This window comes from Paroedura picta, chromosome 7, assembly GCF_049243985.1.
Source record: "Paroedura picta isolate Pp20150507F chromosome 7, Ppicta_v3.0, whole genome shotgun sequence".
NCBI classification, from domain to species: domain Eukaryota; kingdom Metazoa; phylum Chordata; class Lepidosauria; order Squamata; family Gekkonidae; genus Paroedura; species Paroedura picta.
Genome location: NC_135375.1, coordinates 23,060,984 through 23,085,027, shown reverse-complemented (window position 1 = coordinate 23,085,027; position 24,044 = coordinate 23,060,984). Strand labels below are relative to the sequence as shown.

Sequence of the window (24,044 nt, the reverse complement as noted above, 5' to 3'; positions counted from 1 at the left end):
AAAAGAGCGGCCCAGAATGCTCTGCGCGCGCCGGTGGGCGGGGCTACCGCGCGGGCACTCTCTCTCGCTCTCGCTCTCTCTCTCTGTCAGCCTCGAGCGGCGTTCCAGAGGTGAGGGGGACGGTTGGGGGAGCCGATGGGGGAGGATGCTGCGCCAAGACCCGGATGGGCGCGGAGGGACCGGGAGGGGGAGTCTGAGGAGATTGGGGTCGGGGTGTCTTGGATGGGGGCGGGGGCAGGGGCAGGGGGGCGCCCAGAGGGGGGGGGCAGGCGGGAGAGGTCAGGCATTGGCTCCTTCCGCCGCGTACGGGTCCCTTCTCTTCCTCCTGTGTTTTTCAGCCGCGGTCTGATAGGCAGGGATTCAACAGGGGAAGCTTCCCCCTCTACCCCCCCCCCCAATTCTTTATTAGCAGAAGGGATACGTCTAGGAGCAGTGGAAACCATGGCAGTGGCGTTGTCTGTTACAGCGAAAATGCACAGGGGTACCTTGAAGACCGGCCGCGTTTTAAGGCCCAGTCTAAGCTTTAGTGCAGGGGTAGTCAACCTGTGGCCCTCCAGATGTCCATGGACTGCAATCCCCATGAGTCCCTGCCAGCAAACGCTGGCAGGGGCTCATGGGAATTGTAGTCCATGGACATCTGTCCATGGACATCTGGAGGACCACAGCTATTTCCCCAATACCTGGCGGTAGACCTCCTTGTGGCATAAGGCATAAGGCATGAATGTTCCCTAAGCAACTCCGTAAAATCTCCATCAAGCTGTCAAAAGCTTCCCTGCCTCTAGAAGTGCAATTTTGGGCCACACCGTAATCTGCAAGATTGATAGTGTCGAGGCCCCAGTTTATAAAATAAGGCAAAACTGGCTTGGGCCTATTCTGGCCGGCAGTCTCTCTTCTGAATAGAGGTAGCTTCCCAAGGTTTTGATTACTGAGATATAGAGCTGGGAGAGTGATTAAAATGTGGACTAGGATGCCACAGAACCAGTGTGTGCAGTGGTTAACAGCTGTGGTCTCTAACCTGGAGAAGCAGGTTTGATTCCCCGCTGTTCCACATGCAGCCAGCTGGGTGACGTTGGGCCAGTTGCAGTTCTCTCAGAGCTTTCTCAGCCTCACCTATCTCACAGGTCATCTGTTGTGGTTAGAGGAAGGGTAGGTGATTGTAAGCCACTTTGGGACTTCTTTGGGTAGTAAAAAGCCGACACAATAAACCAGCTTTTCTCTAGTAATGGCCAAACATGTAGACAGCTTTAAGAGGGGGGATTAGATAGATTCATGGAGGATAAGTCTGTCAGTGTGTACTAGCAACAGTGACTGATGAGAACTTGCATGTTCAGAGACACTGAACCTCTGAATCTCAGAGCCAGGAGGCAACATCATGGGAAGGCCTTGACCTCTATGCCCTACAGAGGAACTGGTTGGCTGCTGTGTGAGGCAGGAGGCTGGACTAGATGGATCACTGGTGTGATCCAGCAAGGCTCTTCTTATGTTCTTATGATGGTGAGGGGGGGAGGTGTGACTTTAGTGGGATGGCCATTTTCTCCATCACAATTGACCTATAATCCCAGTTTGTAATCCCAAACGATCTCCAAGCTCCACTGCAAACCTTGTCCTCTGGGTTTTACAGTTTTACATTAGCAAATCTAACATCCTCCTTCAGTTTCTGTCAGCTGCAAAGCCCAATGCCTCTCTCTTATTGATTGTTAGCAAGGTTTATGAAATTGCAAAACTATAACTCCTCATTCAGTCTCTAGACAGCATACTTCCAAATGTGCCTACCAGTGTCCCTGTCCCCATCAGCTCCATTCAGCTGAGATGCCCTTTGGGCCAAACATTTGATTATGGAGCATTGATTATGAAATTTATCCACATCACCAACTAATGATCAAATGCTCTCAAGAATCCATTTTCACATGCACTCTTTTGGATTGCACTGTAGCTCTGAATATAATTTTTGAAGGCTTTCTCTGGTTTGTTTGGTACAACGTGGCTGCTGAAGAAAAATTGGTTTAGAGGTTACTTGCTAGTTAACATCCAAGGTTAAATGTGCCTCACATTTGTATTATCTTAATACAAAATGTTGATCTCTGAGGCTAATATTGCAAAACCAGATTATTTTGATAACTCTGTGTGCTGATCTTAATTGTCCTTGGAACAGCAAGAGCTACAGTGTGATATTCTTTTTTATAGAATGGTCTTATTTATTGGGGGGGGGGGCTGTCATCACTTTGCTCTTTTAAAGATGGATTTTCCATGCTGATAAATGCTGTCATTACATTTTCTCTCTGGTAATTACAGAATGACTGAAGACTTAACAGACGATGGGCCATATGTACCCTGATAGCATTTTGTATATAGAGACATGTTGCTTGCTATGGCATCTGAGACTGAAAAAGCCCATGCTCTTCTCCAGTCATTCAGCACGGCTTCTGTTGTTTCAAGCCTAGGATTGGGGATTTTCTGCTTTGCAGCAGATAGATTTCTACAGTTTTCTTTCATTCAGCAAAATTACTGGTTGCGGGCACTCTCTGATAACACTGTGCATGGTGTTGTTGGTTTGTGGTCTTGGGCAATAGTGAATGGACTCAAGAAGAAAAGTGACTTTTGGGAAGTGATTTTCGCTGGTTTCCTCTCCTCTGTGATTGATGTGGATCACTTCATCCTAGCTGGTTCATTGTCGTTAAAGGTAAGCAGAACCACAACCTCATGATCTATACAACACTGAATATTTCTGTGCCGTTGTTCACTCTAAAGGCTGTTAGAAATATTGAAGTTTAATGTTGCACAGAGGTTTTTGAGGGGGAAGTCTATGAACAGTTTGTATTAGAACAAAAGTTAGAACTGTGAGATTCGTGTGGGTTTATACATGAAGAGACCAGATATAAGCATGTCTGCTTAGATTCCTATTTATGTCTGTTCAAGGATTTATGCTGAGTTATGTATACCAGGTACATCAGCTCACTTTAAACCAAAATTATTTTAAGTTCCCATGGATTCCCATAGGAAAGAATTTTGCGTGAGATGAATTCTCTCCTATTGAAATCGATAGAATTTAACAAGCAGAGGACCCTCAAGCTTATTGGGGGCATCTCATTTTCCTATCCCGCACTATTTCCTTGTTTCCTGAAAACCCTGTCTCCTTTTCCTGGTTCCTATTTATTTATTTATTTGATTTATATACCACCCTTCCCGGGGGCTCAGGGCGGTTTACATGGAACTTATGAACGATACCTAAAACAATAACACATGAATAACCATACAATATTAATAACAGGTAGTTGTAATAATAAACAGTGTAAACAATGATACAATAAACAGCACAAGCAGGTCCAGAGCACTCTGGTGGAGTTCTGAGAGGGAGGGGAGCAGGGGCCCTTCATTTGCTGTTGGTTGTGCCTGGTCTCAACCAAATGCCTGGCGGAAGAGCTCCCTACCCACCAGCACTCCAGCCCCTTGGCTATAGACTACAATAGAAGGAAATAGGGGACAAGAATAAAGGATTTTTTTTCTTTTACCCCCCTCCCCCAATTCTTTGTGGTCTTCTCTGTTTTTTGGCTCTGTAACTCATAAAACCATACATAGGATCCCAACTGCAATAGAGCAACTATAGAAGCCATCTGTTAATATTACATCCTGCAGGTGGCATTTCTGTGACATTATTTCAAATGTTGTGTGAAGAACTTGTATAGTGGTTAAGAGCAGCAGCCTCCAATCTGTCGAGCTGATTCCCTGCTCCTCCACTTGCAGCCAAATGGTTGACCTTGGGCTAGTCACAGTCCTGATAGTACTGTTCTCACAGAACAATCTTGGCAGAGCTCTCTCAGCCCCAGTTGCTTCACAGAGTGTCTATAGTGGGGAGAGGAAGGAAAGGCAATTGTAAGCTGATTTGAGACCCCTTCAGGTAGTGAAAAGGAGTATAAAAACAACTCTTAAAATAATAGTATGGACATGATCACAGTTTCCATTTTTAATGTTGCATCTGATACACAGTTTTCTGTGAACTAGTTTCAACTAAAGCTTTAGTAAGGATTAAAATAAGTGTTTCTGAATATTCTAATAACTCATATATAACACAAAGTCCTATCAATGGGTGTTGTGTTCTCCACACCACCTTTAAAATAACCTTGCAAATTATTTACCATGTAATTCCTCCTGTAAGTGGTGAAGTTGGACAGTAGTGGATTAAAGTGGGATGATCTAGGGTCAAACTCCTGCGCACCTAAAATGCTCATTTGGTCTTCACAGATTTCTTACCAACTTGCAGCCTAACCCATGTTTGTCACGATAAAATGTAGGGGAAAGAATCCCAGCTGTTCTCTCCAACACCCCACCCTACCGAGGAAGAATTATTGAGCTTAGACTACAAGCCGCCTTCTCCTTCTCAGAGAATGTGACAGTCTGGCTGATTTCACACTGTGGCAGCTGCACTGGGTTGCCATATGTGGATCTCTGCGGAGCAACATGCTCCGCAGCAGTCTCTGTCCACATTTCAGCAGGAAATGGTGCCCCGCTGAAATGTGTCCCCCCAAGGAAACAATACATCAGTGTCTTAGTTCCATGTGGGGGGGTGTGTGTCTTTATTATGCAGGAAGGTGAGATTGTGTTCCATGTAATCCCACCTTCCTGCAAAGAGAAAATAAATACCCTGGTCCACTTCACAGCACTGCAAAGCCAACTAGAGCATTGTTTGCCCCCTCTGGGCCACCATAGGACAGGGAGTCTGCTGTGGGACAGGCCCTTTTGGCTCCAGCTCCATGTAAGATCCCTTGAGCACTGGTCTTAGGATTCTGGGTCTTTTGAATGGGTTAGGTGGGGTGGTGAGGGGATGAAAAGGGGAACATGTCATAGGCTAGGAGTCCTCCAGAGACTACAACCACTCTCCTTTCTTTTTTGTTGTATTGTGATTTTCCCTCATTATGGTCCCTCGGGAAAAACACCGAGAAGTGCCATGAATATGCCTGAGAGTGTGTTGGTGACTGACGCATGAACAATCGACTTGAGGCTCCAAGATACTATTAATTGTGACTGTTTCACCCTGTCATCACACCTCCTCATATTCATTTGCTTGGTTCATCTCTCTCGGCGGCAGCCATGGAGAGGGGGCCATGGGAAGCCATTCAGCTGCTTCATCCCTTGTGCACCATTGGCAATCCTACATAGACATAGTCATGTTACCTGTATTATCACCCCCCACCCGCTCTCTGTCCCCATCATGAGGGCACCTGAAAGGAGATTACCATTTGCTGATTGCTATCAGAACGTACACAGATACATTGCTCTCTTTTACCACAATCTTAATACTTGGCAAGACCTGAGCAAGGCTGTTAATGGTAGGACATTTGGGGTCAGCATAAGTCAAAAGTGACTTGATAGGACATAACACACAGAAACTCTTATCAGTTACGGACAAGACTGACAGCCCCCAAATAGAAATTGGCTTGTCGATCCTTCAGCAGAGCATCTGTGCTTTGGGAAGGTTCATGAAAGCCTTGTAGGCACAGCTAAATCCATCTCTGCACTTTCATTTCTGCCTTTTCGAAGACACAGAAATGTGGGACCCCCCCCCCCAAATCCCTCCTTACTTAGAAACTGATGGTTTCCACTGGTGGCTAATGTTATATACCTTGCCTCGTGACACTGGGTGGGGGACATCCGTGACTCCTGTGGCGCTAGTCTGCCTGCCCATGAAGAGTCAGGAGAAACAAGGGCGTAGTGATGAGTAAAAGGCATCAGGTTAACCGAAAAAAATTGTGATCAGGTATAATTACTGGAGAGGGGGTCCTCATCCTACTTATTTCGATGCGCTTGCTACAGATAGATTTCGTAAGCCAACAGAACTGTGTGTTCTTACAGCATAAGCTGATTTGGTTGCATCTCTATTCTTGGCCCGCCAGAATGTAGACGGAGACAGAGTAGACTTGTTTCAAAGCAGTTGGTTTAAGGATCACAGTTTTAATATGCTAGTTCAGGATTGATAAGGCCCTTAGATATGGAATTTAGATGAGGCTTATTGTTATGAGACCATCCGTGTTCAATCATGATGGATTTACAGTTGATAAAAAGGCAATTGGATAAATTGATAGAAATGAAATTTACTTTTTGAATTTCATTGTCTTTCTAAAAAGACAATGGGTTTCTCCTCTGTGGTTAATTTCCTCCTTTTTGTAAGGGTGACTGGTTTTAAAAAGAGGGGAAGTTTTTTTTGTAAGTAGAATTGTGTACATGGGCTCTCTGAAATGTATATGATTTTAAACCAGATGACATTGATACTGTTATGTCTCATCTATTGCCAGTAGATGGCGCATTTCACAAAAGAATATAATGACATATGCTATTTGCCTGGAGTCCTTTATCTTGACACCTTCTCGACCCTTTAATCCCAAATATGCTAAGTTAATCTTTTGGATTGTTTCAGTTTTTCTTGTGAGATGTATGTATTTCCTCCTTATTTAAAGATCAACTCCAGACAAGAGCAAATTTTAAAACATTTATTGGGTATTCCAAGGCACAGACTCAAATGCCAGCAGGGATTCTTCCAACAGCGTTTGTTTCTCACAGTTGTCTCCTCTAAGTGGAGGAGAGTAATTCTATCCACTACCAGAGCACAAGCTAATCCACGCAAACAGGGAGGTGAGGAGGGGGTGGGGGTTTCAGACAAGAAATACTTCCTGCGCTAGAAATTTATGTGGACGAAAAGGCTATGTAGCCAATCAGGTGGGTGAGGGAAGCTGTGTTTTCTTACAAATCTCAGTATTTCCACTCTTAGACAAAGGGGAAAATGAGTTCTTTACAGCTCAAAGTAGCATTAACAAGCAACACTCGGCGTTTGAATTCTTAACTGTGGGCAGCACTCCCAGATCCTACAAAGCAGTAGTTAAGGTGTCCGTGCAGATTGATAAAGTGGCCAAGGAACTATTTTTCCTTCCAACGCAATGGCACTCTGTGTTTTTCTTTTCCTCAGGCTGCTCTGACGCTCCCACAAAGACCATTTCTTCACTGTTCTACTGTGATTCCAGTTGTGTGTCTGATGCTGAAGTTTATTATGCATCTTTTCAAGTTGAAGGATTCGTGGTGTTTTCTACCCTGGATGCTGTTTATATCCTGGACTTCGCATCACGTTCGAGATGGCATTCGTCACGGCTTGTGGATCTGTCCGTTTGGAAAGACTGTGCCGTTGCCCTACTGGCTTTATGTGGCAATCACGGCATCTTTACCTCATTTCTGTTCCTTTATTATGTATTTAACTGGAACCAGGGAACTGTTGTCTATCAAACATGGGATTCATATTGATGTCTAAGGACATTGCGGATGGCTGTGTGTGCCTCGCTGAAACAATGCCCTCGGGTTTTCTCGGGTCTAACCTGAAACCACATTGCTTATTATGGCTGCAATTCCCTGAGGCCTCCTGCACAAGATAATATTACGGTTTAGCACAGTCATTAGAATCTTCTTCTGTAGACCAGTTCTTTTGTTGATTCCCAAATAGATCTGTTTTGTGAGAAAGGTAAAAAGCGCTATCCCTAGGCTTGAGTCCAATAGCCTTCTAGAGACAGCAAGATTTTCAGATTTCATCAGACAGCTTTGACTGTCAAAAGGTTGTCCCCTGAAACTCTAGTTGTGTCTCTAGGGTGCTTCTTGCCTACTGCAGACCAGTCTCTGAAACTGCTATTCCTATCAACATTCCTCTCTCTGCATTCCATAGTGGCTGAATCAGCCACAGGCTTTTCAGTTCTGCCTTCACAAAAAAGTTAGATACTTTTTTTTCTGGTTCCTACACTCTCTAGCCTTGGAGGATATAGAACTGGGTTGGGGAGGTGGGCAGGTTCCTGGAAAGGAAAGGAAGTGGCAGTCCTCTAATCTCAACAGAAATGTGTCTTGTAAGGCCAATACAAAGAGTGGATCAAACGGGAAGCTTCTTATACCCTTCTTCTGTACAGCTCATGATGCTAGATATGTGTTAGTGGTTTCTAGGGTTGTTTCTGCTTCGGTCTCCTCTGCAGTATAGATTCAACTCAGTCACTCTTCACTATTTATATTCCTGCAAACTCCTTAGTTGTCATAGTGAAGATGCTGGCACCATTTAGGCTCTAAGGGCAGTGCAAATTCAACAGTGCATATTATTGAGAAATACCCAGCCATGGTTCTCTTGACATTTTAGATTGTGATCAGACATTAGCAGTTCTAGGACCATCCCCTGAGGAGTGTCAAACATCCCTTAATTAGATCATATAACAAAAGAAGGGAGGCAGAAACTTGTCTGTGGCAACTAAACACTGATGTGCCAAATGTTTTGTTGGTCAATGCAAAATAAGAGTTGTTAAAATATTCAGTATTTAAAACTTCTAAAAATATGCATTTTTTTAATTCAGGGATTTCATCTTGCATACAGTTTTATTTCTTGAAGAGCAGTTGTAGATGCTACGTATCAAACCTTGCTGCGGTAAGACCCTAGTGAATTGCTTCATAGATTAAAAATCAACTTAGAAAAGCAAAGTTTAAGAGAATAGAATAAACTGGAGACTTTTGTGTTATGGAGTAGCTGTGGCCATATTCCTCAGCACTCAGAACAGGATCAGCTCACTGTAGGATGCAGAATGGGCATGACTTTCAGACAGCAATAGGTTATGGGGAGCAACAAGGACCTATATGAGGGGTGATGCAGAAGAGACCACAAAACGCATGTAAACAAAAGGTCTGTATAATGATCAGAGTCTTGTTCCCAGCTTAGATGCAGCTCGGAGGGCGTTCTTGCTTGATAACAGATGTGAAGTATTCTGTGCAGACACTACACGGTAGCAAATCCTAATTTTTTTGTGCCAAATGAATACTTCACAAGAAATCACTGAATCCTGACTCTCTCCGAGTGTCTCTTCTCCTTCAACTATTCCCAGGTTTCTTTTTCTATAAATATGTTGAACTTTAGGTATGCACTTAAAAATCTTAATTACATACTTTTGGGATGTACACCTAAACATGTAATGAGTGGATCAGACTCAAACAGGCCCATGCATAGAAGAGATGGACTTGTGCAAGAAAAAAAAATTGATTCCTTTCATTTGCTAGTATGTTCCGGCACTAGGGTTGGCAGCTTTGGGTTGGGAAGTACCTGGAGATTTTGGGGATGGAGCCTGAGAAGGGTAGGACTTGGAGAGGAGAGGGATTTCAGTGAGGCACAGTGCCATAGAGTCCACCTTCCAACGCAGCTATTCTCTCCAGGTGGACTGATCTTCATTACCTGGAGGTCAGCTGTAATCCCAGGGGATTCTCAGTTGGCAACCCCAACCTGTATGCCTTAGGGCAAGTTGCATGCCGCAGTCATTGGTGAGAGCAGCATGGTTTTGCACAGCAGGTGGCTCTTGAGTTTTGCTCAGAGAAGCTGCACCACGAAAAAAACTGTCAGTATTTTATAATCCTGATGAAGCATTTGAAAAGGTCAGCTTTCTGGTCATCAAGGATTTTCTTTAATAAGCTCTATTTGAAATTGCAGGATGTCAAGGAAGATTTATCATGCCATCTAGGTGAATTCACCTTGGCGTCCTCAGCTATCAAGTTTCCTATCCCCCTCACTACTACCACTTCGTTCTTTGCCAGGCGCTCCACTACAGGTGATGCTCAATCATTGCCACATGTCTCATCTTCTGTAATCTCCGTCCCAGACTAGAATCTGGAAACCTTGTAAGATTGAATTTAGTGCTTGTAAATATGCTCCCTACTGCTGCTTATCTCGGTTGATGGTGCCGTTGCTTAATATGCAGAAGGAACTGAAAAAGAGAAGCTAATTAGATTCACTTGACTGGATTGGTTAATAAAAGAAATGAAGCTCAAGTACCTACCTCCACGACCACATGCCCCAAAGCGCTTGTGGCTGTTGCCGGCACAGGAGTAGCTAAAACTTGACTCATAGAATCATAGAGTAGGAAGGTACCTCCTGGGTCATCTAGTCCAACCCCCTGCACTATTGCTTGTCCGCTGTAACCTGCCAACCCCTTAAGCCTTCACAGAATCAGCCTCTCCATCAAATGTCTATCCAGCCTCTGTTTAAAAAATTGCAAGCATGGAGACTCTAGTCATTAAGTTTTCCTTCTTCGGGTCTTCGCAGTCTTTTCACGAGCGCTACAGTAGGGAGTAGATAATGAACATGTTTCTATGGAACATTGTCTTCTTATCTGTAGACTTTCCCCCCTACTGGTCATATTCCTGTTCCATTATTCTTATCTTTCCCAGCAAGGCCTGAAGCAGGGCAATACTCATTTATGTATTGACAGCTTTTCTTGCAGAGACTCAAGAATTCTGTTGGCCCTCTCTGTATCAGTTGCACTTGGCTCTGTGCTTATCTGCTTGGACAATCAAACGGGCTGGAATTTAAATTCTTTGTCCTTGGACGTCTAATCATATTGATACTAATAAGAGCTACTGCAAGCTAGTATTCAGTTTCAAATACAAGAGAACCGTTAAGCTTTCAGCCATCTTTTTGATGTTGAGCAGGAGTCTAAGGTTATTTAGCACTGTGCCTAGAAATAAAATCCTAGTTCTATTTTTGTTTTTAACGGAGAGACTCTATTTTCCTAAATAAAATATTTGGGGAGTGTGCCCTTTACATCCTGTCCTGCACATAATCATTACGTTGAATAGAACAGTGTAGAAAAAAAATTGGCGCAAAGCGATAAATCCAGGAAAATAGCTTCACTTCTCTGATGGCCTTATGCAAGACAGTGAGCAGTGACCCCACACAGAAATAATCCAGTGTACGTGTGTTGTTATATTAGAGTTAATATTCTGAGAATAAATACAAAATGATGTTTGGGTGCCTTAAAAATTTGTAGCACATAAACACACAGCGTATTGGATATTACTTGGGTCAGAACCTTTCATTTACTTGGAGTAAAATTATTATGTGAGGCAAAGCTGCAACTACTGATAAATTATTTTAGAATGATATGCCTCTAGATGAATTTAGGAATCTAACTGGTGAGTATGTTCAATCAGTTTAGGTAGTTGTCCACAGTTTGGTTATCTATGGTAATGGCTCCTAACAACTTAAGGCCTATAAATGTGCTACCTTAACTGGGTAGAAAAATCTTGATTATTTTATAGCTGTGTAGTGACTATATAATGATAACTAATGAAATAAGTTTATTTAAACACCCAACAGAAAAAGCACAATTTGGCTCCAGTTACCCATGAAGAAGAAAAGTTTATACCCTGCTTTTCTCTACCAGAAGGAGTTTCAAAGCAGCTTACAATCTCCTTCCCTTCCTCTCTCCACAACAGTTAACCTGTGAGGTAGGCAGGGCTGACAGAGCTCTGACAGAACTGCTCCATGAGAACAGCTCTAACAGGACTGTGACTTGCCCAAGGTCACCCAGCTGGCGGCATGTGGAGGAGTGAAGAATCAACCCTGGTTTACCAGATTAGAAACCAACACTCCTAACCACTGCAACCAAGCTGGCTCTCTATTCTAATCCTATCCATGTTTGGTCACTTTAATGCGTTCTGTCTTTGAAGATAGTTCTGAAAGCTCTTTCCAGCTGCAAAACTGGTAGCTGCTGCGAGCTTTATGAATAGTCCCATGAAAAAATATTAACTGGCCAGCAGTTGGTTTCCTAGTACAATTCATAGAGGCCTAAACGGTGGGGCCAGATACTTGAAAGACCCTCTGCTGCTGTATGTATGTGTCCAGCAATTGATAAGGTCCTGTTCTCTGCACTTTCAGAGGTAAGGCAAATTGCTGCCAGAGACGGGGCCTTTTCCATTGTGGTGCCTCCACCTCAGAACCTCATGCAGCAATTTGCCTGACACCAAACTTAGCGTGATATTTAATTCCAGGTCAGGAAAAAAAATTTCATTTCCCCCCCACCTGTTTGGCTTTTAACCACCACCATTCTGGTCTCCTCTCCTGTTCTAACACTACCAAGATGACTGTCAGTCTTACTGGTTGATCGCTGTATCTGAAGAAGTGCCCATGCACACAGAAAGCTTATACCTGAAACATCGTTGGCCTTAAAGGTGGACTCAAACTTTGTTCTGGTTTGTTTATTTTATTTTTAAACTTACAGGCCGCCCCTCTCCAAGCAGTCTCAAGGCGCCTCACAACATTGATGACAGTTAAAAACCTGTACAGTGAAAAGTCTATTTATTTATTTATCTATTTATTTATTTATTACCTGCCCTTCCCAGTCTAAAACTTAAAAATTAAACCAATCAAAGCTCGCTCTGTCAACTATCTCCCCCTATTGCACCTAGGAACCCAGTAGATGACATGCCAGTATCAACTCGGTGTGAAAGATGACGGAAGTGGGGACCTTCAGACGGTAGGGGTGGTCCTTGGCCTCAACCAAATGCCTGGTGGAAGAGCGCCATTTTGCAGGCCCTTCATTTATATGGCCTTTTTTTGTGTTGATGTACTTAATATTTGAATGCTGCTGTTTGGTTGTTGATTCTTATTTAAGCCTTTTATTGATGCTTTGAAGCCACCTCAAGAACCTGCGTGCTGCAAGCATGCAATAGAAATATCTGTTCCACTTAATATTTTTGCTAACGGGTGGGAGTAGGAGCTGGTCTCATGGCTTAAGTGCCACTCAGCATTTAACACCCACTCAGGGTGGCTGTCCCGCCCCTGAGTGCCTCCTCCTCCAACCAGCTTGCCTGTCTGTCCAGCAGCCAGCCTTCCGTCCCCCACCCCTGACCACCCCCTCCTCCTCCCATTTCTCTCCAAGGCTCAGAGGCTGCAGATCCCTGCCGCATGAGGGCTGCCCCTGCCGGTGAGTTCCCTGCAGCCTGCATCCTTTCCAGGTCCTGGGGGGAGGGAGAGGCAATCTGCAGAGTTCTTCCACTCCAGCCTCCCCCCCCCCCGCTCCCAATCTAGCATCCATTGTATTCTAAATGCAATGGGCTTTGCCCCTAGTTTTTAAAAAGTAAGGTTAATAGCTAACGACGGAGCCAAGAATGATATCTTATCGAACCGTTTCATCTGCATTCATTGTGTGTTTTCTAAATGCCATAACGTAATGGTAACAGTCCAAAGCTTATTCATGTAAACAAGCTGTTATGTGTTTTTAGATGGATGTCTGGTTTCTCAGCTGAGATGGGTACAAACATAGCTATCTCTTCCAGCTCCTGGCAAGAGAGTCAAGTCATATTATAATAAGCCCACATAGTTGCAGGTATTTCATGACAGCTTGGCTGCCATAGGCATTTCCAAGATCAATGGTAGGCAGATTGATACTAATAATTATAACGTGAAATAGCCCTTCCTTGAGTTCCTGAAATTGCCAGTACATCCGCTCTTAGAGGAAGAATAGCTCTCTGTGAATAAAGGAGCCGTCAGCAGAAGAAAGCCACATGAAAGACTTGCAGTCCTGGGTGCTTGAGCCTCCCCGAAATAAATACAGAGAACAGAGTCCATTTCTCGCTAGCCTTCTTCTTGCATAAATGCTGTAGCTCTCAAAAGCCAAGTTTGGTACTGCACCAGGACTCAGTAACTTTAAACTACTGGGTCTTTGATTCTTGCTCAGAAACTTGCACTGAAACAAATAGAAGTTGCAAGAGATGGTGTCCTGAAATAAATTGTATTTGCTGTTTTTAATTTTTCTGCACAAGGCTTTCCATCTTTCTCTAGCTTCATGGCACCTACAGAATTACTACTGAGCCTTATTTCCCCCCCTAAGAGAAAGGAACCTAGAATTGTAGGATTATTCTTTTTAATACAGTGGTACAAATTCTGTCTTCATATTTCCTGCTGTTTGTGAACAAAGCTGTGAATACTGAAATGGCTGTATTGTTTTATCGGTAACACTGAAGTGGCATTAAAAATGTTCAACAACAAAGAGCTGGTTTTGTATCTCTGACTTGGTTTATTTGAGGCAGTGTGTTGTAGCCATTGGAGCAGGTTCTGAGAGATCCCTGACGATCTCTCAGTTTAACCTACCTCACATGGTGGTTGTGAAGAGGAGAGCTCTTTGGAGAAAGGGTAGGATAAAATATACCAAACAATAAGAACAGGTCTATTATTTCTTTACTGATTTCTGTAAATGTGTTAACAAGTAAAGTTGGCAACATTAGCGACAGTATGAGAGAGTGTTCTTGAGAGGCTATGGGCTCAAATGCCCACCATTTCAACTTAACCTACCTCACAGGGTTGTTGTGAGGAGAAAATCCTAAATTCTTTGGAAGAAAGCTGGAATGAAAATGGGCATGAGAGAGGCGCAATTAAGTTTTTTATTATTATTTGTTTGTTACACTTAGGCTATTTCCACACAGAGGAGCAAAATACAAGTGGCTTCCTGCTTGCAAATGTAGGATGGTAAATCTTGCATTTGCAGCCCTCTTCACGGGGAGACCCCTCCCACGGTTTCTCTCTGCCCCGTCACAGCTTTTTTGCCTCCTGACGAGGCTGCAAGAGAAAGCAAGGCGAACTTTTCCCTCTACTCCTTGGCTTGTCAATCACAGCAAGCCACCAATCACAGTACAGCAGTTCTCTTGTGGACTGAAACTTTATCCCCTCCCCCCAGCCCCCAATTTTTTTTAAAGGCACTTCCGCATTGCTATTCAGTTATGCCACAATACAGATGTATTTTAATAGAAATCAACACTGCCCTGTTGCCATGGTGAAATGCCAAAACAATACAGCATCCCTCCCCCTTTTGAAATTCATGTTCTTTTTCACTTTATTTCTGTCTGGGTGGATTTCTGAGACCCTGAATATGATAACTGGATCCCAAAAAGAATTTGTGTGCTAATGGATGACTTTAAAACAAGGTTCTCAGACTCCTGTACGATTGGGAGAAGACAGCCTGGTGTTTTGCCTGTCTGATGCCAAAAAGACTGTGGGCACTTTAAAGGGTATCTGTTGTGCTGTGAGACTCTTCTGGGCAGTGAAAAGCGAGGTATAAAACCTCTTCTTCCTGTGCAATGCTCTCCCCCTTGAGGCTCACCTGATGCCCCTTTGAGGCATCAAGCCAGAGGCATTTATTTTTCCTTAGGCTTTTAGCTAAGGGATTTGAAACATCTTGTGTGCTCTTCTGCTTTTAGCTCAAGGCAGTCTTTCTCAACTTTTTTAGCACTAAGAAATCCCTGAAACATTCTTCAGGCTTTGAGGAAGCCCCGAAGTGGCACAATCGTGCAGAATGTAGTTGAGAAGCATAGCTGTGTAAACCCCCCTTCCCCTTCCCACTCTCTCCAGGCCCATCATTGGCCATTTTGGGAGGGAAAGGGTGGGTCAATATGACCATATATGGTCCTATCACCTGATAAATGTTTAACAGTTTTTAAAAATATATTAAAATTAATAAGCTACCAACCATTCAGGATACCCTTCCTGGCCTGTCCAGAAACCCCAGGGTTTCCTGAAACCCTGGTTGAGAAAGCCCAGCTTAAGGTCTGCTTTATGAGGTTTGTTTTAGGCTGCTAAAGGTTTTATCCTTTGACTGTGTTTTTTGATAGTTGGTTAATTTTCATTGTTTTTATGCTTTTCAGCGATCTTCCCATACTTTTCTTGGCGAGCTGCCTCAAGCATGGCCTCTAGGGGGAAGCAGCATATAAATTTAATAAGCCATGATGCAAAGTGCCATTTAATATTTTACTAGAGGCCCACAATTAAGGGAGGGTGTCTGCAAATTAGCAAGCTGTTTATGAATCATATTTTGACAGTCCAGTTGGAAAACAGACATGAGATAAATCAGTTTCCAGACTTGGGGAGAGGGGGAAGTCTTAGCTAGTCTGTGATTCTCTGATTCCAGTCAATAATATAGATCTTTGCACTGATTTTTGCTTTTTAAAAAGTTGCTCGTCCTTTCAGGCTTCAGAGACGTTTCCACTTGCAATTATTAACCACTGGCTGCAGTACCAGCAAAAGGAAGTCTGATGAAATCTAAATGGATCACTGTATTTTTCTGCCAACAGATTTTGACGGACGCACTTAAATTGTTATCCCCGCCTGTGGAGAAAGACTTCTGCGTCTCTAGATGACGTCCCTCAATTGCAGCTGGACACTTAATCCCCAGCACATTAGCATTAATTGTACCAATAGAACACCCACTTCCCCCAGGTTAATGGATTTCTCAAATGGCCTTTGAAACTTGGGGAAGTTGTTTGCCTCCTGGTAACTCCCTACCGCAGAGTACTTGGAAACTGAAAAGAATCTTGCCCTACCTGTATTGTATTTAGACAGTACCTCTCTGGTTGCATATTGATTTTTCCCCAAAAAATAATTCCCTTTGTGTACTTAGTACTTCTCGGTGGCACGTCAAAAAGACTTGCACAATCATAATATCCAAATAATCTGCTTTGTAGGTGGTTTAATAAATGCACAGTTGTAAGAGGCGGTGAAATCTTGTAGAAAGGTTCTGGCAGAATCTTCTTACTTTTCCGTACCAACAAGCATGGCCTTTATCAGGGGTAGTCAACCTGTGGTCCTCCAGATGTTCATGGACTACAGTTCCCACAAGCCCCTGCCAGTGTTTGCTGGCAGGGGCTTGTGGGAATTGTAGTCCATTGACATCTGGAGGACCACAGGTTGACTACCCCTGGCCTGTATGTCTTACAGTCGGGACTGGTGTTGGTAAAATGGGAGGGAAGCCGCAACCCCCCCCCCCCCAGCCAGCTTTTCTCCTGGGCAGAGGCTGTGGTGGTTGAAGGTTCTCTACTCTGTGGCCAGGTTGCTGCCCTTCCAGCAAATGCCCAGGCTGCAAAGAAGGAGGAGGCAGCCTCTTTCCTTCCATCTGTGGCATGAGTCCCACAATTAGGGGAAGCCCTCAGCAGTTTCAAGGTAGGGCCCATTGGCCAGCCACAAGCCCCAGTGAGTAATGGTCTTCCCCTCTTTCTCTGGAACGTGGGGTTGGTGCCACCCTGGAGAACAGTGCTCCCCAAGTGGCCATTCAGAGAGCTACAGGTGACTCCCGAGCCACTGAGTGAGTATCAGTAATCCAGATAGTGACTGGAAAAGCAAGATTCAAGAAATGGATGCTTTGAATTTATGAAAAGGAGGGCTTTGAGGGAGCCCAGACAAAGACAATGGTCAGTTTTTTGGGAACATCATTTAAAATTATACAAACTGGTAAGAGTCGAGGAAGCATATGAAACCACTGCTAGTTCAGCATGAAGATTCAATGAGCCAATAATATTTTTAAATGTTTCAGTAAACAGGAAAACAATTATAGCTAGATCCTTTTCTGGAATCAAGGAAACAAATTAAAAAGAAATTCTGTCTAAACATCCGGAAGAAGTTCCTGTCAGAGCGGTTTCTCAGTGGAACAGGCTTCCTCGAGAGGTGGTGGGTTCTCCATCTTTGGAAATTTTTAAACAAAGGCTGGATAGCCATCTGACGGAGAGGCTGATTCTGTGAAGGTTCAAGGGGGTGGCAGGTGACAGTAGATGAGCGATAGGGATGTGAGTGTCCTGCATAGTGCAGGGGGTTAGGCTAGATGAACCAGGAGGACCCTTCCAACTCTATGATTCTATGATTCTAAATAGATGCCTTACCCTGTGTGTACATAGAAGTTTTGTCCAAAGCAGAGGAGAGTTTTACTCATCCACACAGTGATGTCCCCTTTCCATGAGCTTCCTCACAATGCTACAACCTTTTGCTTGGTCATCTGTTGGGCACCAGTAAACAATATTGAGCCTCTTGTGGTGCAGAGTGGTAAGGCAGCAGACATGCAGTCTGAAGCTCTGCCCATGAGACTGGGAGTTCAATCCCAGGAGCCGGCTCAAGGTTGACTCAGCCTTCCATCCTTCCGAGGTCAGTAAAATGAGTACCCAGCTTGCTGCTGGGGGGTAAACAGTAATGACTGGGGAAGGCACTGGCAAACAACCCCGTATTGAGTCTGCCATGAAAATGCTAGAGGGCGTCACCCCAAGGGTCAGACATGACCCGGTGCTTGCACAGGGGATACCTTTACCTTTTACCTTAAACAATAAGTCCCTCTCCATTGTATCTCATCTGCTAAGGACTAGCGACATGACACAAAACCCGTGATGTGATGTTCTCAGGAAGCAGTAGTGATTTTTCCCACCCAGCCAGTAAAGTGGTGCTTGGGCCAGGAAACCTGAGGCATGGTGATCACTAAATTGAAATGTTGACAGCAGGGAGAGATAATGGTGTGGGGCAATAAGGAAAAACATAAAAGGGGGCCCTGTATTAAGAGAATTGGCTTTGAAAAAAGCAGTGGGGTAAGCAAGGAGGGAAGGGATCAAGGACATACACCCTGCCTTCTCAGGGATAAATGCCTCTCAAAGATCTGGCATATAAGTGGAGCATGCAGGAGAGAGGACCACCAGGAAAGCTTGGGAAGATCTCTGCCTCAGAGCATCGAAGCCGACTTAATAACCCCATAGGGCATTGGTTCTCAACCTGGGAGTTGGGACCCCTTTGCGGGTTGAATCTGAGAGCCAGTTTGGTGTAGTGGTTAGGAGTGCGGACTTCTAATCTGGCATGCCGGGTTCGATTCTGCGCTCCCCCACATGCAACCAGCTGGGTGAACTTGGGCTCGCCACGGCACTGATAAAATTGTTCTGACCGGGCAGTGATATCAGGGCTCTCTCAGCCTCACTCACCCCACAGGGTGTCTGTTGTGGGGAGAGGAATGGGAAGGCGACTGTAAGCTGCTTTGAGCCTCCTTCGGGTAGGGAAAAGCGGCATATAAGAACCAACTCTTCTTCTTCTTCTTCTTCTGAATGACCCTTTCACAGGAGTTATGGCAGGGTGAGCAGCTTGGCCAGCAGGGGGCACTGCCACTGTTGCTGCTCCTGCAGGTGCCTGCACTCGGCCACCAGCTGATCATCCACACAACAGTCTTGTGGGATAGATCACGATAAAGCGTTCATCTGTCTGGAACAGCGGAAAAAAGCGAGATCGGCATGGTGGAACAAGAGGTAGAACTGAACTGAGAAACCCTGAAAAAAAAAAACAATTTATATACAATCATGAACAATGGATCTTCATGCCAGTGTTCAGTTTTGGTTTAATTTCTGTGAAAGAAGACTTGCATAATTTTATGGTTGGGGTCAACACAACATGAGGAACTGTATTCAAGGGTCACGGCATTAGGAAGGTTGAGAACCACTGCCATAGGGCAGGGGTAGTCAACCTGTGGTCCTCCAGTTGTCCATGGACTTCAATTCCCATGAGCCCCTGCCAGTGTTCGGAACAGCTCATGGGAATTGTAGTCCATGAACATCTGGAGGACCACAGGTTAACTACCCCTGCCATAGGGTTTTCAAGGCATGAGGTGGCTTGCCTTTATCTCCCTCTGCATAGCAACCCTGGTATTCCTTGATGGTCTCTCGGGGCTGACCTTGCTTATCTTCCATGATCTGACAAGCTCAAGCTAGCCTGGGCTACCCAAGCCAGGGCAGTGCCCCATTCCTGGACCATTTTATGAGAAATCCCATGAAAAAAAAAGATCTCTGCTTTGCACTTCTCCGTACATGGGTGGGCTTGCTAGATGGCAGCTGAGGGATCGGCCTGACTTGGCTGGTGGGTTACAGGCTTCGACCTACCTGGGCTGTCTAAAAACATCAATCCATTCTGTAGGCCTCTGATATACTTTGACAGAAAGCTGGGAGAATGAAGAGGGTAACATGAGAGGTGTTCCTGGTAGGCAGGGGACTCTGCAGTTAGAAAGGATGTCTGATAGCATCAGCAAAGGTTAAGCAGATGACCGCCAAGTGTGTGAATATGGTCCCCAGTGTGTCAATAAAGCTGGGGCTTCGGGTGCATGCCACGCCCCTCCTGCACTCCCCCCTTTATCTCCCAGTGGGACTCAAAATGTGCATTTGATCTTCGGACTTGTATGCCAGCTATTGCAGTAGTTCAGTCCAGTCGACATTACACAATCTTTGTGCTTGCATCACCGCAAGGTCTCCAAGGATCAAGTTTCTTCCATTTTATTGCAAAGCCTATGTAACCTAACTTGGGTTTTGGTCTCGGTACAGATGAGCGGCAGCTGGTTTGTCTTTTTTTAAAAAAACATTCCCTGATGTTGAACAAACCTGGTCTGTTCTGACATTTTTGCCAGTGCTGTTGCCTGCCAGCTTTCCCTTACCTCTTGCTTTTTTTCCTGTAAGCGGGAAAGCACGTGCTTACATTTTTATCTCACCTGAGTTAAGGAGGTCCAGTACTCTTCCCCTACTTATGCATGAAGGACTTGAACCAAATATCCTTGATGGAGGAGCTGTGGCTCAGTGGTACAGCATCTGCTTGGTGTGTAGAAGGTCCCAGGTTCAATCCCCTGTATCTCCACTTAAAAGATACAGCAGTAGATAATGCAAAAGGCCTCTGTCTGAGATCCTGGAAAGCCACTGCTAGTCTGAGTAGACCAAGGGTCTGATTCCATATACAGCAGTTTCATGGGTTCATGAATCTAGTTATTCCTCCAGGGGTAGTCAAACTGCGGCCCTCCAGATGTCCATGGACTACCATTCCCATGAGCCCCTGCCAGCGCTGGCAGGAGCTCATGGGAATGGTAGTCTATGGACATCTGGAGGGCCGCAGTTTGACTACCCCTGCCTTAGGCCAAGAAACAAATTATACCTTTGACAATTCATGACACTTTTATTTTAAAATGCCTGCTTTCTCCCCAGTAGAATGAAGTCACTGTTCCAGACCCACAGGGTGACCTGTCAAGGGATTAAATGCCTGGTTGAAAACAGAAAGGATACACGTTTGCCCATAACTTCAATGGCCCCTTGCAATATACACTGCGCAGACTGGAATGCAGAGTTCCTGGATTCTAGTGCTCTCCGGAAAGAAGCACCTCTCTGCTCTTTATAAACCATCCCGAAGTAACAAAAATAAACATGGTCAAGGATAATCCAGTGCTTTATTTACGCCAAAAAAGGTACTCTGAATCTGAATCCAGAGCTTATGGGCAAGTAGCGATGACAGAGCTGGCCCTTGAGGGCTGTGTTAATCCCCCCCCCCCATCCTCATTCCAAGTTTCATGGGCTGCTTCTGAGTGGCACACAAGGAAGTGGGTTTGACTGTACAGCTGCTATGATCCCTGTGTAATCCCTGCTTATTAAAGGTTAATAAGAACCTTTGGCGGTGTTTATATCCTGCCCTTCCAATGCTCAGGTTGGGTGACAGCATTAAAACATATACAAAAATTTAAGCTTTAAAACATTCTCACTATTGCAATTCGTGCCCCCCAACTAAATCCCAGACAGGATCCCCCATCCAGTAGGCATGCTTTTCATTTTTCTGACCCAGATGCAGAACTTTACACTTATCTTTATTAAATTGCATCTTGTTCTCATTTGCCCATTTTTCCATTGTGTTCAGATCTCGTTGAACTCTGTCTCTACCTTCCGGAGTATTTGCCAGTCCTCCCAATTTGGTGGCATCTGCAAACTTGATGAGTAGTCCCTCCACCCCCTCATCTAGATCATTAATAAATATTAATTTTAAAAACTTCCCTAGGGAGTTTTGGTAGCTCTGCAGCACCCTGGCATTTATGACTTGTGTGTTCCTGACCCTTCTTCCAAGGAGTTCATTGATGCCTCTCATTCTTAGGGCAGTTTACATGGAGAGAGCTGGCCTGCATCCCTATTGGAGGGAGGTGAATGAGGGACACCCACAGTTGCCAACTGAACAAATTTAGTCCGGTGGCACCTTTAAGACCAGCAAAGTTTTATGCATGCACACGAAAGCTCACACCTTGAATAAAACTTTACTGGTCTTAAAGGTGCCACCGGACTCTAAATTTGTTCTGCTGCTTCGGACTAACATGGCGACCCACTTGAATCGGTCTGCTGATCAGTTAGCTGACAGGACGGAGTGCAGGCTTTTCTAGCAGGGCTACTGGAGGGGTGTGTGTGTGGTGGATCTGATCAAGCCATATGGCTAGTTTTCATGTGATGTTTGCGTTGGGTCTGGAGGGTGTGATAAATGCCCCAAGAGAATCACAGGAGTCTGTGGCTGTCTAGTCCATGACAATGCTGTTGCTCTGTACCATACCTACATGTCTACCCAATAGAGCAGACATGAATTCAACAGAATCAAAACACCAGCCACAAATCCGGCCCGTGTGAAGCAATAACCGTGTTCAGCCGCTGGATGCAGAAGGGTACATCTGGCACAATATAATAGCAAGAAGCCAAAATGCTTAGAACATTATTTGGCTCTTCAGCAGCAGGAGAAATATATATCTGAAAAAAACAATCTGAAGTTCCATTATGCAGCATTCCTTTGTCTCTTCAATGCAGATTTGTAAAATAAATAAAAGCCAAAAGACAACAATGTTTGTAAGAGTCCAGGCGATATCCTTCGGAACAGCCAAGCAGTTCACCTTTTTCGCCACAGCACCAATAAAGCTGTTCTGGCTGAGCAGTAATATCCGGGCTGCTCAGCCTCACCTCCCTCACAGGGTGTCTGTTGTGGGGAGAGGAAAGGGAAGGTGAATGTAAGCCGCTTTGAGACTCCTTCAGGTAGAGAAAAGCGGCATATAAGAACCAACTCTTCTTCTTCAGATAGCTGTAACCACATCTCAATAGCAGCACTCGATATACAGTTATTCCCAATAAATGGCTAGCCAAATCCCTGCTAGCATCAACTAAAAGCTCTTTTCTGTTTGCCCCGAGCACCAGGAATTTGGAGGCATAGTGCCTCTGAACATGGAGGGTCTGGTTCTCATGGCTACTTCTGAATTTGAGTGGAAGCCCTTTACCTGGGAATGATTCCAACTGCCTTTCTGTGCAATGGGCAACTCTGCAGAAGAGTCTGAACTGGCCAGCTGCCTTTCTGAATCTCCACTTGTCAGCATAGTAACTCTGCTCATGCAGGGGAGCTTGAATGGAAAGTCCAAGGAAATCTAGCATCATGTGAGCACCTTCAGGGAGCAGGAGTTAAAGAGAACACTCAGGTAACTGCGGGGTGTATTGGTAATAATGGCAGGGAGTCTTCCATAGAGGAATTTCCCCCTGCTTGGAATACTGAAAGCTCTTGGATTTGGGGGAGATGCCCACATGATGTCAGGCTTGTTCTGAACCCCCAGGGCAACCCTGCAGTTTTCACCTTGGATGCAGATGAAAAATACAAAAAGAGAGGTAAAGTGGTAGTGCAGCAGAAGGATTCTTGTTGCATCAAGGCTCCAAAAGCAAGCAAACATTGGGACGAACAATTTCGTAGGTGACAGGCAGCTTTGGGGTCCGGGGCAGAGCTGAACTGAGGAAGTGTAAATAAGCCTAGATCTAGAAATACCGCTTAGAATGTTAAGTTACCTTCTATCCTGGTAGCTGTCCTATTCACTAGGCTGATCCTGCACTGAGCAGGGGGTTGGGCTAGATGGCCCACATGGCCACTTCCAATTCTGGGCTTCTATCCTAGGATTGCCAACCTCCAGGTGAGACCTGGAGATCTCCTGGAATTCCAACTGGTCTCCAGATGATAGAGATCCATTCCCCTGGAGAAAATGCCAACTGCAGGGGGGGGGGTAGATTCTATAGTTTTTTACCTTGTTGAGGTTCTTCCCCTCCTGAAACCTGGCTCTCCCCAGGCTCCACACCCAAATCTCCAGGAATCTCCCATGCTGGAGGTTACAACTCTGATCATGTCTGTCAGACTTACCTTCTTTGAAGTAACAACAAAGCAAGAGCTTCCGAGTCCAAACAGAGAGGGGTTAGAGAACGTCACTTGCAACGCATGACTGATGGATAGAAACAACGTTGAGTCCAGTAGTACCTTTGAAGACTAACAAAGTTGCATTCAAGTTGCAAGATTTCATGTCGCCAGCCCACTTCCTCACACAATGGCATGGAAATCATCATCATCATCATCATCATCATCATCATCATCATCATCATCATTTACCAGACTACCTGTATAAAGAGAAAGTGAGTTGTGGATTAGGACACGGCACAATGAAAACATTTACCAGATACACAGGCCTTACAAGAATAGCAAACTCACTTTACAAGGTTCATCTTTCATTTGGGTTCAACCCTGGGTGAAAGGAACATTGTAAAGGAAATAAAAATGTCAAGATTAAAGATGAATGGGTAGATGCCTTCTCAGCTGTAGAACCCAGAAGTCACGAAAAGAGAACATTTCATTG

At 44.7% G+C, this 24,044-nt stretch overlaps 1 protein-coding gene across 1 annotated transcript; it reads left to right on the top strand.

The window, feature by feature from the left end:
* TMEM267 (transmembrane protein 267) lies at positions 1 to 16,261 on the top strand. The gene is made up of 3 exons (XM_077347071.1): positions 1 to 110; positions 2,293 to 2,680; positions 6,956 to 16,261. The coding sequence occupies exons 2-3, from the start codon at positions 2,357 to 2,359 to the stop codon at positions 7,289 to 7,291; spliced, it is 660 nt and encodes a 219-aa protein (XP_077203186.1). The 5' UTR covers positions 1 to 110; positions 2,293 to 2,356; the 3' UTR covers positions 7,292 to 16,261.
* The last annotated feature ends 7,783 nt before the right edge of the window (positions 16,262 to 24,044 follow it).